The sequence below is a fragment of the Neolamprologus multifasciatus genome, chromosome 4 (assembly GCF_963576455.1).
Source record: "Neolamprologus multifasciatus chromosome 4, fNeoMul1.2, whole genome shotgun sequence".
NCBI lineage: Eukaryota > Metazoa > Chordata > Actinopteri > Cichliformes > Cichlidae > Neolamprologus > Neolamprologus multifasciatus.
The window spans coordinates 7,379,147-7,393,838 of record NC_140442.1 but is presented as its reverse complement, the minus strand read 5'-3'; the positions used below and the strand labels follow the sequence as shown (position 1 = coordinate 7,393,838).

The 14,692-nt window shown below is 39.3% G+C and overlaps 2 protein-coding genes across 2 annotated transcripts; both read left to right on the top strand.

Moving 5' to 3' along the window:
- The first annotated feature begins 128 nt into the window (after window positions 1-128).
- On the top strand, window positions 129-7,735 carry retsat.2 (retinol saturase, tandem duplicate 2). Its single transcript, XM_085156303.1, has 11 exons — window positions 129-344; window positions 1,317-1,499; window positions 1,679-1,920; window positions 2,869-3,070; window positions 3,158-3,355; window positions 3,440-3,559; window positions 4,760-4,898; window positions 5,200-5,309; window positions 5,397-5,566; window positions 6,925-7,084; window positions 7,181-7,735. The coding sequence occupies exons 1-11, from the start codon at window positions 185-187 to the stop codon at window positions 7,327-7,329; spliced, it is 1,833 nt and encodes a 610-aa protein (XP_085012429.1). The 5' UTR covers window positions 129-184; the 3' UTR covers window positions 7,330-7,735.
- Window positions 7,736-7,840: 105 nt separating this feature from the next.
- On the top strand, window positions 7,841-13,836 carry cdk21 (cyclin-dependent kinase 21). Its single transcript, XM_085156305.1, has 7 exons — window positions 7,841-8,654; window positions 10,080-10,212; window positions 10,296-10,463; window positions 10,640-10,749; window positions 10,894-10,944; window positions 11,738-11,870; window positions 13,066-13,836. The coding sequence occupies exons 1-7, from the start codon at window positions 8,425-8,427 to the stop codon at window positions 13,141-13,143; spliced, it is 903 nt and encodes a 300-aa protein (XP_085012431.1). The 5' UTR covers window positions 7,841-8,424; the 3' UTR covers window positions 13,144-13,836.
- The last annotated feature ends 856 nt before the right edge of the window (window positions 13,837-14,692 follow it).

The window sequence follows — 14,692 nt, the reverse complement described above, 5'->3', positions numbered from 1 at the left end:
GACTGTAATTGGTCGAAATATAATAACGCGTCCCAAAAGGGAAATTCTGATTGGGCAGTTTCGTCACCTGTCAGTTATGTGGGCGGTACTGATCCGAGCTGTTAAGTAAAGGCTCTGGCTTTTGAAGGAACCCAATGAGGAAGTGAACACCGTGACTGTGCCGGGTGGTTTGGGAAGGGGCGCAATGATGATCGCTGTGGGCATTATTTGTGCGGCGATTGTCATATTTTTATTACATTATGTCTTCGGCGGCCGCGGGCTTGATCCCTTTGAGAAGGACACTCGTGAACCGCTAAAGAAGAGAGTTTACGACAAGAAAGAGAAAAATAAAGTGCTGAAGCAAGGTGAGTGAAAGGTCCTTTACACGCGGAGTTATGCAGGTCAAGTGTCAGCCTTTGCATTTGAACTATTCAAGTCAACTATTTGACTCATTCTTATTTATATTTGTTTAAGATTAAGATTTTACTACTACTACTACTACTATTACTTTTGCCAAACCAAGACTGCAAAAAAAAAAAAAGGGAGCAGCCTAAAATCTCAGATAATCTCTGCACAAAGAAAAAAATGAAGAAGGAAATCTGGACAAAAACTGGAGATCACAGTCTACAAATTTACAATAAACATTACTTGGATATTTTATGTTATTACATTGGGGAAAAAATATGAGGAAAAAAAGTACTACAAAAATGTGTAAATGTCATACTATAAACTAATAAAGTTAGAATCCGGGGGCTCAGGGGGTTGGGAAGCGCATCTGTAACCGGAAGGTCGCCGGTTTGATCCCTGGGCTCTCTGTCCTGGTCGTTGTGTCCTTGGGCAAGACACTTTACCCTACCGCCTACTGGTGTTGGCCAGAGGGGCCGATGGCGCGATATGTCAGTCTGCCCCAGGGCAGCTGTGGCTACAACCGTAGCTTGCCTCCACCAGTGTGTGAATGTGAGAGTGAATGAATAGTGGCATTGTAAAGCGCTTTGGGTGCCTTGAAAAGCGCTATATAAATCCAATCCATTATTATTATTAATCCTATAAATATACCCAGTCTGCTGATTTTTTATTTATTTTTTACCCCATTAAGCTTCCCATTTTATTTGGTGTTTGGTTTGAGAAATTGTAGTAATATAGTAAGTTGTAGTAACAGCCTGAATACACCATGGTATGAAAGTGAGCAAAACAGAATATCTGGAGTTTTTGTGAATCTGACACCAATTATGTTTTAAAATGATTCTTATTGGTGGTGCATGACTAGAATTCTCCAATTTATTACTGTTATGCTAAAGCCATGCTGGTGACTGAATGGTTCGTTTCCACTTCTTTAGGTTTTGTGGCCAATAGAGTACCGGAGAACCTGGATGCCATCGTCATCGGCAGTGGGATTGGTGGGCTCGGACTTGCCGTGCTGCTTGCAAAAGTTGGAAAAAGGGTTTTGGTTCTGGAGCAGCACAGCCGGGCCGGAGGATGCTGCCACACGTTCACTGAGAAGGGCTTTGAATTTGATGTTGGTGAGATCAGTGACTCGTGTTATTTTATTATTCTCTAAAATTAAAATATATGTATTTTTTGAAGAGGAGAGAAGATTTGACAGTTTTTGCAATGATGATCTTTGGTTTGGTAAATACTTTTCGATCTCGATTAAGGGATCTGAAGTCTCCTCTCTGTGATCTACACAATCATCCCACAGGAATCCACTACATTGGCGAACTGTTGGACCACAAGCCGTTTCGATGCATGCTGGATCAGATGACAAATGGACAGCTGGAGTGGGAGCCTCTGGAGAACCCATTCGATCACGTTGTTCTCGGACCTCCAGAAAACCGCCGCCGGTACCCCATCTACAGTGGCAGGACTCGCTTCACAGATGAACTGAAGAAGTGTTTCCCAGGAGAGGAAAAGGCTATTGACGAGTTCATGAAGCTGGCCAAGGTAGAATCACAGTTTAGTTTGTGCATCTGCAACTTAGTGACTTTTATTAGCATTGCAAACTTATTTTTTGAGTAATAAGTAGGCTCGTATTTTATTGGGTAGACCTTTATTCGTTATTCCAGCATGTGAAGTGAACTATGTGTTTATGCACTTTTATTAGCCAACATCTGTGGTACAGATAATCAGCTGATAACTCAAAGGTCAGATTCATGAAGCAGCATCTTTTTTTTTTTTTTAGCTGCAACATTACACAACTTCACTCAGACTGAGTTGCGCCAAAGTTTGCCCTTCGGCATGCAAATAAAGGAGCAGATCTTCCTTGGTGCTTTTGGAGGGCACACTTTTTAATTAACCTTCTTCTTCTCATTCGCTTTAAGTTATGGAAACAGTCTTTGTGTCTCTGGTTCAGATCTTTTGAAACGTATAATAATAGTTTCTCTCACAAGGGATTTTTCCAAGAGACTCTTTATCTTTCTTGGAACCGTGTCAGCATTAACTAACTTCTCCCGACAGATACAGCTAAATATTGTAAAACTGATCGTTTTTGCGGTACTTTTGGTCTATTTTACTCCACAAAACAAAGTGATCCATTTTTTGGGAAATTAGAGCATATCAAATATTGATAGCAATAACAATACATTATTAATTTATCATAACGTTTTATGGAGTAATAAGGAAAGGTGCACTTGGACTGGCCTCATGCCACCTTATGGCCAAGTTTTTATGGCCTTATGGCACCACCCATCTGTTTCACAATCGTACTTCTTACATTTGTCCATTCTCCTGTAGAAGTATAGCCAGGAATAGATTTCCTTGCTGGTGCCAATATTATGTACATTTAGTGATAATTTAAAAATATTTAATTATCACTAAATGTATGTAATTTGTAAGCACAGGAGACAAGACTACTTTGCTTACACTTTTTTCCACTGTGTGTTTCATGTTCAGAAAACTGGAAACGGAGTTTGGTTCCTCGCTCTTCTGAAGATTCTCCCTCTCCCGCTGGCTAAGTTCCTGGTTCACACCGGCCTAGTCAGGCATCTGTCTTTCTTCTTCAAGATGGCTCCCCGCAGCCTTACAGATGTGGTCAACGAGCTGACAGAGAACAAGGACCTCAGGGCTGTCTTCAGCTACATCTTTGGCACCTATGGTGAGCCCGGCTATGGTTTTAGTGGTGTAATCAGATCAGTTCTTTGCTATGCTGCTCACACTGTTGGTTTCCATCTCTGATCTGCAGGTAAAATTCCCAAAGATGCCAGTTTTGCCATGCACAGTTTGTTGGTCACCCACTACCTGAATGGCGCCTGGTACCCTAAAGGCGGAGCTAGTGAGATCGCCTACCATATGATCCCCATCATAGAAAAGGCAGGGGGCGCTGTTCTGGTTCGAGCTCCAGTCAATCGCATCTTATTCAATGATGCCAAGGAAGCTTGTGGTGGGTCCTCAGTTTCGCTACACACAGTTAGCTCAACATCCCACAGAGGAGGTGATTCACTGTGTTTGTGTTTTATGGTTTCAGGTGTCAGCGTAATGAAAGGTCAGGAGGAAGTACACGCCCGTGCTCCTCTGATCATCTCTGACGCTGGCATTTTCAACACATACCAGAAGCTGATTCCCAAAGATCTCCAGACCATGCCAGGTAAGAAAGGACTTTTTTTAACCTTTATTTGAAGGAACATTGAAGATGTTTTTGACAGGAAATTGGCGAGATAGTGGACACTGTCTTTGTCACGTCTCAGCTAAGCTTCAGGCTCACTCCTATAAACAGTCAGCTTGACTGGTCATATTATAATAAGCAGGTGTCAACTGAAAGACCTCTCCAAAACCACACATCACACTCACTACTGAGCTGTTTGCTCTAGTTACAGTGTCACACTGTGTTTACCACAAACAAAGATAGATGTCCATGTGCAGTCCCCACCCTTTCTCAGCAGTCTACCTGCTTTTATACATGTAACATTGGACAAGTTACCCAAGAGAGAGAGGGAGCTCAGTTTTAAGAGAAGCCATCTCAGATTTTTTGCAATTTAATCTGGATTACCTTCCCTCTGAGTTGTTGACAAATAGTGAGGTCTTACTATCACCCAGTACTGACAATAACTGTGATATTTAAAAAAAAAAAAAAAAAAAATCTTATTACAAATATAACTTAGATAAATATAACTAACATAACTTTTGGCACAGCTTTCAAAACATAGATTTACAGCATGATAAAAGATCATAGGGTTAGCAGACTGTGGGCTTGTGTGAGCCGGGGATGAGATCAAATTCCTGCCAGAGTTGGCTCAGTCTGCTCCTGGGTCCAGTTACAGTTGAGGAGGTAAAGTTGATCAGGGCTCCAACAGACTTGTAACTGTAACTAAGGATTTTCTTTATTCTGATCAATTAGAAAGCCCCAACATAGAAAAAACGTCTTGCTAACAGTTCCTTTATTTGTATGATTTGCAGCCTAAACCCTGGATTTTCCTAACTAAAACACCAGCGTGTCATGAAATAAAACGGAGAAAAGTACCCAGCCCTCACATTTGAGAGGATAAATTTAAGAGATAAGTAAATAACAAAGTTCCTTGTTCGCCCTTTGCTGATTGATTCACTGAGTAATCATGTCAGCACTCAAAGACCTTAACCTCTTAAGCCCCAAGCCTACCTGATCTCCTGCTTTTTGCCCCCGTATCAGGGGGCGTTGGGGCTTAAGAGGTTAAAGAATAAGTACTGATGCTGATGCACAGTGCTACTTGTTGCAGTACTTGTTTTCCCCTCTAATCAGGGGAATGACTCATGCTTCTAACATCAGTTTTATATTGCTTTGACTGTGTGCTGTGCCTCTGCTGCCTTCCAGCTATCCAGAAGCAGCTGAGTATGCTGGAGCATGGTGAAGGGGGTCTGAGCGTTTTCATGGGTCTGAATGGGACGAAGGAGGAGCTGGGCCTGAAAGCGGACAACTACTGGATCTTTGCTGAGAACAATTTCGATGAACTGTACGATGTCAAGCTTTTGTTTTCATTCCTTTTACAATTAGGACCAAATATAGACTTTGGTGTTTATAGCCAAATCAGAATATTACAGCATAATAATGAGATACACAAGTATAAATTCTTACTTGTACATTTTTATTTTGCCACAGCAAGAAAGTATCAGAAATGTCTGATTTTTCATGGTGAATGATAGAGAGAAATGTTCAGAATGCAGATGTTGCAGATGCCTAAAGGTAGTTTTTGGTCCAGTCCTTAATGTCAGTATAAATTCAGAAGAGTCTCTTATTTGTATTTTTTTTTTAAGGGTTGTGAATTATATGAAGAAAGACAGAGAAGAGGCAGCAAAAAATGTACCTCTCCTCTTTGTCGCCTCTCCCTCAGCTAAAGATCCTACTTGGGAGGCGAGATCACCAGGTACAGAATCACGAAATCTCAACCCGATAGATTATTTTATTTTATTAAATTTTTTTCAAAAACAGTCTAATTTTTTCTTCACATTAGGGAAGTCTACTTTGAGTCTGGTCACTTTTGCCAAATATGAATGGTTTGAGGAGTGGAAGGATGGCAAGGTGACAAACAGAGGGCGTGACTACATGGAGCTGAAACAGGCATTCCTTGACACCATTCTAGAAGCAGTAATAGATGTTTTCCCCAAGATCACCAGAGACAAGGTAAAAACTCTTCCCATGTAGCTTCTAGTAGACAGGTTTAATGATGGGATTTGGCACTTACGTACTATATAAAGCCAAACTTCGGTTACAACCACCTTATTTATATAACTCAATCAAGAATGTTGTGTAACAATTCTTTCATAATCTAAAATTCTCTGCTGCACAATTTGTTAATAATTGCTCATTTTGAACTGACCATCAAAGCAAAATCACCATTTTAAGACCACTTGTTGCTGAGTGTAGTTCACGAGTTTGATTAAATCCCCACTTTATGTACACACCACCTGTTTATTGTGGGAAAGTTTCAAGGGTGGCTAAGAAGTCACATTGCAGAGCCTCTTGTGTGCTGTCAGAAAGTGGCAAAGAGACGTATTGTATACAGATTGGTGTTGTTTTGTCAAAGAGTGACAGTGGTGTTGTATTGTGACAGATCTAAGGAGGGAATGGTTCAGGCTGCATAAAGTTGGAGGTTTGAAAAACAGCTAAAACATATTTCTGAAGCCAAACAGTTCATGACTAATACAATTAGGACCTCTTTACACCACAACGTCTGATTTGAATTCAAATAAACAATATGTTAAACAAGTGCAGACTTTCAGCTTTAGGCCAAAGGTTTTTGCAAAAGTTTTTGCATTAACTGTTTCAGAGGCTCAGACATAATTAGATAATTGCCCGACAAGCAGTTTAATAACCAAGTGACTTCTGCTCCGTCGCAGATTGTGCAGATAAAAGATTTGGAACTAATTCCAAGGTGAACTTGTTTTGGTAGTTTTTCATTGGAACTTTTAATATGAAGTCACAAGTGAACGAGGTTGTCATTAGGCCAAAAAAACCCAACAAAATAAACCTGTAAGTGAGATGGCAAACACTCACTGATAGTTTTTTTTTTTTTCATTTATACAAGGGAAAAGAAAAGAAAATCCAAATAATACCACATTATTTGTCAGAGATGCAGCACTATCGCCGTATGGAACTGTATCACTACTTTTTATTAATAACGCGTCTGCTAATAATAACCCAAAGCATACTGCAAAAACAACCAAAGGGCTTCTCGAGGCAGAGAAATCAGACATTTTTCAAAAACCAAATCAGTCACAACCCAACAGAGCATGATTTTAGTAACTGAAGACATGCATTTTAGGTTAACTGGTGAGCATCTATCTGTGTTAGCCCTGTAATAGATTAGTAACCTGTCCTAACCTGTAGTCCACCTCTTGGCCCATGACAGCTGGAAAATAGGCTCCAGCCGAGCTTTGACCCAGAATGGGATAAATGGAAGAAGACAGATGGATGGAAGTCTTGAATTCCTAGTTAAATAGTTCTGTGCAGCCATATATTTGTTTTTTCTCCTTGTGCAGATTGAATACATTGATGCTGGTACTCCCATCACAAACACACACTACATCGGAGCCCCCAAAGGCGAGATCTACGGCGCAGATCACAGCATCAGCCGGTTCGACCCTGAGCTGAACATTACAGTCAGAGCTCAGACGCCACTGAAGAACCTCTATCTGACAGGTGTGTGTGAATCTGTGTGTTTGGAACATCCAAACATCCAGTCAGCGTGCTGTGATTTACTTTGCATGTATAACACTTGATGCCTTTGTTTCACAGGCCAGGATGTGTTTCTGTGCGGTTTCGCCGGTGCCCTCGCCGGAGCTCTCACTTGCGGCTCTGCCGTTCTCAAGCGAAACCTCCATCTGGATGCCATCGCCTTGGCAAAGAGGACAAGATTTATTAATTCCAAGCTGAAAGGGGAGTAACTGCCTAACACCATTCAGCTGAGAGAGTGCTTCATGCAGCAATTAATCAGTGCTGTGACACTTTTGCTCATCAGTAACATTAAAATACTGGAGAGAGTTTAATCTTCCATAACACTTGGAGACCTCATATTAATTTACATTTCTCTTCCGCGGTTTGGTTAAGTAGTCTGTAATACCAGATTTAACATGTCTGAATAATGTGGTTTAACACGACTCATGTAAATGCTTTGTGAGTCATTCACAAAGACAGAATTAATATCCACTATGTTGTGTGGTATTTTATGCTAATTTTATTTTGCACATAATGTGCCTAATTATGACATATGTTGGATTTACTTTTTTTTTTAAACAGTTCTTTCATTAAACATTAAACAAGGGGTGCAAATAATAAAATGGTTACAACTGTGTCTCTGGTGCACTGTGTGTTTTATGAGCAGGTCAGATTAATTTCTCATTGTACTGGGAAGATGGATGGATGCATTTCTCCAATAATTTTAGAAATAGTAAAGCAGACCCACTTCAGTAGTAATTATTAGGATCTAAACTCAGCTTTGAGTGAATGACTAAAAAAATGGCCACTTGCCAAAAGCTCTTCTTTGTTTATTTGTTTTGTCCAACACCTGAACGCAGCATGCTGTGTACAGTGACATTTGACAGCAGCGTGGACACGTGTACCAGGAGTGGGCTTAGCTAAACGCAAGTTTTGTGCTTTCTGATTAGTTGGCGATTAAAAGGGGTGTGATTTTCTCATAATTTCTGTCATGCTGGCGACAGTCATGCAAAGACATTTTCACTTCGTCGCCGGGTGGTGGCGAAAAGGGCGCTGAACACTCTCAGGTAAAATTAAAAAACGACAATAGCTAATTTAATCATAATTCAGGGTTTATTAATACATAAAAAACAACGGTGTTACAGGTGGTTTGAAGCGGTGCTGTGACAGCTGGTTATTACCGTTTGCAAACCCTCAGTTTACTCGCAGAGCCTCATTAGCTAGCTTACTGTGACTGCAGCTAGAAGGCCGTGTGAGCCGTTGTCACCCTAAAAGTGTGTCTTTCGAGCAAAGTTCAGGTTAATTTACCCTGATTTTCAAGAACAATGAGCATCGGCACCCAACCTTTGTCCTATGAGCTCTTGGCAGAAGTAGGACAAGGCTACTATGGTAAAGTGTACAAAGCCAGAGAGGTGGGAGAGAAACAGCGCCTCCTAGCGGTTAAGAAGTTCACCATCCACGGAGACACGTCGGAAACCGGAATCCCTGCCTTCATGATCCGAGAGGTGGCGCTGCTGCGCAAGATGCAGCACTTTAACCATCCCAACATAGTCAAGTAGGTTTATATGTCATTTACAGACCTAATACAACACAGTGTGACATAATCTTTAACATGAAACATGAGTTCAAAGAAAGGCCTGTTTTCTTTAAAAAAAAAATCTATTTATAAAAATAAAAGTATTTAGTGCTTCAAATTCTTTTTAATGTTTAGCACTATCACTCAATGTATAGTTTTTTAAATTAACAAGACTGGTAATTACCAAAATCGATTTGATGTTTCTGCAGTGCTTAATTCAACATTATGCATGAGCTCTTTAATCCAAATGCTATTTATAATGCTAAAATATAATTATTTTTTTTAGCTAATGCGTTTTCATATTCAGTTCAGTTCATTTTATTTCAAACATTTCAAACATATGCTTTCACAATCATTACAAAATATCATTCCATTATTTGTTTGAAAAGGAGTAGGCAGAAGTGTTTACTTATTTGTCCCTACCCCCTCAAGTTTTACCTCTCATTCATTTAATTTTCTTTTAGTCTTAAATTAAACAAACAACATAAGAAACAAAATAAAGCAAAACAAAACAAACATACATAAATCAAAAACAAGAAATAAGCAAGCCCCACCACAGTATAGTTTCTTTCATATGAAAAATACAGAATGTGTAAATTTGCAGATTCACAAGTTATGGAAAAACAAACAAACAAAAAAAACAACCCAAAAAAGAACTAAAACACCATTTCCAGCAACATTACCGTCCTGGGTTAACCCTGTTTTCTTCATTCTTATACTTATTTAAAATTAGGTTTTTATCGTTTAATTTAAACTGGTTTATGTTTTTACTTTCTTTTATTTAAAGAAACAATTTTACAATTTACAGATTTCTTTTGGAAGCAATTTATTTCTTACTTTTTACATTATTTGCGCCGTTTTAAGCTTCACCAAGTCTTGGAATTTAATAGCTTGCATTTTGACAAAGAGCGCATTTGTATGGTCCCTGTACCCCACATTATTTATTAATCTAATGGCCCTTTTCTGTATTATAGTTATTGTTTGTGTGTTACTTTTGCATGCGTTTCCTCAGACCTCTACACAGTAGATACATACATGGCAGTAGTAAAGCACAGTATAAAATGTGCAGTGCTTTCTGATCCAACATATGCTTTGCTTTCCCCAGGACGGCAATGCATTGTCAACACATATTTCTACTTTGATGTTTCTCTTTTGTTTTCCAAATAACATAAATCTGGTTTTATCTAGATTCAATGATCATTTATATCAAACCACTTCTTTAATATCGTTAATTCCTGTGTGACCATTCCAAAACTTTAAACATCCCTTTGTCCTGTTAATTTCAAGCTTTCCACAATTCTAAATAGATTTTTTGACATTTATCCTAATTTCGTTTCATTTTACTTGTGCACTAATTGTGTGCAATGACTTGTTTCAACACTACTGCTGTATACTACTCTGCAGGCTGTTGGATGCATCTGCTGTACCCGTGGGCGTGAGCCTGGACCTCACACTGGTCCTTGAATACATTGACCAGGACCTATCCACCTACCTCTCAAAAGCTCCTGCTTCTGGACTGAGCCGTGACTGCATAAAGGTGTGAGTCATGATCTGATATTGCTTTGCAGTCAAAGCTCACAGCTTGAGATAGAATCGTAATTACTGCCATGCTGCTCCCAGGATGTGATGCAGCAGTTGCTGCAGGGCCTGGACTTCCTACACATGAACATGGTGCTGCACCGAGACCTAAAACCAGAAAACATCCTCATCAGCAGCCGTGGAGAAGTCAAGATCGCAGACTTTGGACTGGCACGGATCCTCACCTTTAATATTGCTCTTACCCCAGGTGTAAGTGAGACAACAGAAATTTGATGTTTCACTACAATAATCCTATCTTAACACAGTTTTCTTATACTCGGCACTGTTCTTGGGCCTGAGGTGAAAAAAAAACGCATTCCTTTTCTTTGCTTCTTCCACCCCCGCCTGTAACTTTATGTCTTATATTCTCTCCCGTTTCTGCTCAGGTGGTGACACTCTGGTATCGAGCTCCTGAGGTGCTGCTGAACTCTGTTTACATGTCCTCGGTGGACATGTGGAGTGCAGGATGCATCTTTGCTGAGCTCTTCCTCTTGAGGTAAGAGCCGCTCAGACTTTGTATCGCCGGAAGACATATTTGACGCTGGGATGTTATTCTAAATTTAGAGATAAAACCTTCTGTACAGTTGTGAAAATAGAGATGAAGTTGGCGTGTGATTTGAGCTGAGCTTTGTTCCCGCAGGCCGATGTTTCGGGGATACACAGAGGTGCAGCAGCTGCAAAAAATCTTCCAGTGAGTGTTTTTGTTTTTTGTGTATATCTTTAAAAAAAGGGGGGGGAGAGCTTCTTTGCTCTGCACTGCCTCTCTGCTGTCATGCAGGGTTGTTTGTAACAATAATACTGAAAATGCACCAAGAAACACAGGAAGCGGTCAAGCATTTGAATTTTCATCCCTGTGGTGCATGTCATCGTTGGTCCAAACCCAAACCAATCGGGATAAAGCCAACCCAGAACCAAAGTAGGCCTTTCTATTGAGGGACTGGGGGCTGCTGGAGGTTAACTTTCTCATTTCTTAGTTTGCTTAATCCTTTATTGCTCTTCTTGGGTCTTAGTCTCCCCACAGAGATGGAATCAGAGGAGGCAAAGAAGAGACAAGGTGAAATTAGAAAAGTCTAAAGTCAAAGATGCGGTCAATGCCAGTTTTACCAGTTTTACAGCTGACTGCAAGAATACGCAAGACAATTGGTCAAAACATTAGTAACCCCCTCCTCTAATCCATGCAAGCCATCCTCCCCACCAAAAAGTTTGTAAATATATCCAAGTTTGTTTACCTTTGTTGTATCAAGGACAATGAAGAGAACTTTGACTGTTAACCTTGTTGATTTATAACATAGTCACATTAAAAATAACCGTTTCACAGGGCTGTATGCAGTCTTGCTTTTGTCCAGATGCAACTTTGCAAACTTTAGCCGTGGCTTTTAGAAAGAAGAGGGAGAACCCTTCCATACAAATCATACCTTTTCTGATTGTACCATACTCTGTGTTTTGTGCTGCTGCACGGTTGTTCCTTGCTTTATGTTTTTCAGGGTGATTGGTTTGCCTGGTGAGGAGGACTGGCCCACAGACAGCCCGATCTCATATTCAGTCAACTGGGGACCTCAAGGCTCTCTGACCAAGCTGCTGCCCAACCTGGGCCCAGATGAGAATGACCTCTTGTCTGTGAGCAGATCTGTGTTTGTGTGTTCACGTTGCACTTATGACAGCTGTGTCCACATCCCCTCCGTAATCACTCGTTCAACAAAGTAGAAAAAATTGAATAGTTGAATTTGTGGAAAAAAAGGGCATGAGATGTACACAGCCCTGCTGTCAGCGCTATGAGGCTGTTTTTAGTCAGAGCGGTGCATATTTAGCTTATGTTGCCATGGCAAACATGTTTGCCACATAATGTTTACCTTGTTTATCATCTTAGTTTAGACCGTTTATATTTGCAGAGCATTAAAAAACAGCAGAATTAAAAAAAAATGTTATTTTTTCAGGACACATTGATGCCACTGCACTCAGGACTGAAAAAATGTGCGCCATTCTGATGGAAACGTTACATTTTAAACCAAATGTCATAGCAATTCTGTTCCTGTTACACAGCTTGCAGCCAGTGTTCCCATATCCACGCATCTACGGAGTACCCAAGCTGCCCAGAACTTGAAAGGAAATAAATAAATTTTTAAAAAAGACTCATAAATAATTATTATGCCATTTATTAAATTAATATTAAAACTCACGATAATTTTTTTCTAAAATTTCTACTTTTATATTTGTTCCCTTTCTTTCCATTTTATTTTGTTTTATTTTTATTTTATTCAAGTATATTTGCATTATTCTGCCTAATTAAACAAGGCTGTTTCATGTCCTGAAATTATTTAAAGAATAGCCCAAAAGTTAACCTACTGATAAACTTTGAATGACCTTATTTGCATAAAGAAACAGAAGTGCATTAAAAATTATAAAATTTAAAAACATTTGAAAAAAAGTACAAAAAGGGATAAAAAAGAATACATAAATAAAATAAATATATAAAAATAAATAAACTATTTAATCGAAATATTAATTATACAAATTAATAGTAAACTGTATTGTAATTACACTCAGTAAAGTATTGTAATGACTAATTAAATTTTTTAAATATTTATTTATTTGGCATTTTTGGTCCTCCATACATGTGCATGCTTGCTTGCTTGCTTTTGTGTCTTAATATAAGTAATATTTTGTTCTTTGTGTTGCTGATTTGAATAAGTGATAATTCAAAAATCTGAGATTAATCAAAGGCAACAAGCAACTTTGAGATTGTGGTTTCACAAAGTAGGGATAGTAATTGTCTGTAAACCGTTAGTAAGGTGTAACATCTCCTCACCTGCAGCAATGTTTGGTATTCAGACCGAGTCGCCGCATCTCAGCCGCCAAAGCCCTGGCTCATCCTTTCTTCACGAAGCCCTGAAGATCTCGGTCGAATGAGGACAGGAAGAAAGAGCAATTCAGCTGCTGCTGCTCTGAGCTTCTCCCACCTACATAATAGTTTTGTGCCATAAAATCCACCGTCAACTTTGTTCAGAGCGCAGTTTGATTATTGCCTTTGAGAGCTTTTAAACTGCAGTCACACCATCATGAGAGACTGCGGTCAGGTCTGAGGTTTCCACCTTTTTATACATCAGTTAAATTAGGATGCCTGACTCGCCGAATATGGATGTTATGGCACACAACCTTGAAGACAGTGGGTCGTATTTCGATAAATATGATAAATTTCAAAACATGAAGCGGTTTTATTTTACACTGTTATAATTTCTTATTTCAACTTCATGTGTTTTGTGTGTGTTCTTTGATTTACAGAGTGTGCTTGTTTTTTGTTTGGTTTTACTGTTTCGTTACATGCTTCAGAAACCTATTATGAGCACCTTTAAGTTTGTTGCCGTTTCTTTTCCACAAAAAAAAAAAAAATCGTTCTAGAGTTGATTGAATCGGAGGAAATGTCACACTTATTTTTTATATTTTTGTAAAAATATTTACTGATAACTGATGGTGTAATCAGTATAGAGCACACTGGTATTTATGTGTGTATTAACAGATTGTTTTATTTTTCTACATAAGTTGCACTGTTCATTTCAAAAGCATTCCTATAAATAACTGTCTCTTACATTGGGCTGAGTTTGAATTTTGTTCCTTGCTGTGTGTTCCACTTGCACTTTCAAAGTGCGAAGAGAAGGGGGCGCTGTTATAACACATTTTTCCAACAGGAAGGGAGCCGTTACAGTGGAGCCTGCCTTCACATTTACAGGTTTCACAGTAGGGACAGGTTAAAGGAAAGCCCTGAACTTTTGACCCCTACCGTGCTCTGGTATATTCTGAGGAAACACTTGTACCCTTTAAGGGAAGAATCACTGCAAACTAATATTATCCTGAATGATCACACTTATCCTTTGGAACATTTACATCATGATGGGAAAATTCCTTCCAAGATGGCAATGTCCTCCAGGGAGCCAGTGCTGGCTCAGAACCTTATTAAAATCCTTGATGTTGTTTTATCTGCTTACAGTCACCAGTGTGCCGGTCAGTGAGATCTAAATCAGCCTCTCACCTCTCTTGGATGCTCTTTTTAGGTGTAGGTGGTCAAGTTTTGAAGATCCCTAAGAGAGGAGCAGGTACAGATACTAAAAGATACTAAAAATGCATCCATAGGGGTCATTATGAATACATACAATTAAGAATTAACTTTTTTCCCCATTTATGTATATAACTAATTATTTTCCACTTTGATTCAGTTAATTTAAGGATTGACGCGCACAGGGTTTCTACATTACACAGCAGTTTCAGTTCACTGCGTTCAGCTGGTTTGTAGTAATTAATATGGGGAATTTTTATCACGCAGGCGCAATATAAGACATAATTAACATCTTCAAAGCAGGTTTTAACAGGTGTACATTCCTGAGGTTATTACTTCAAAAGTGAAATAATAATAAAGCAGACATAAAGTGAGTCATAGGCTTCAGAGG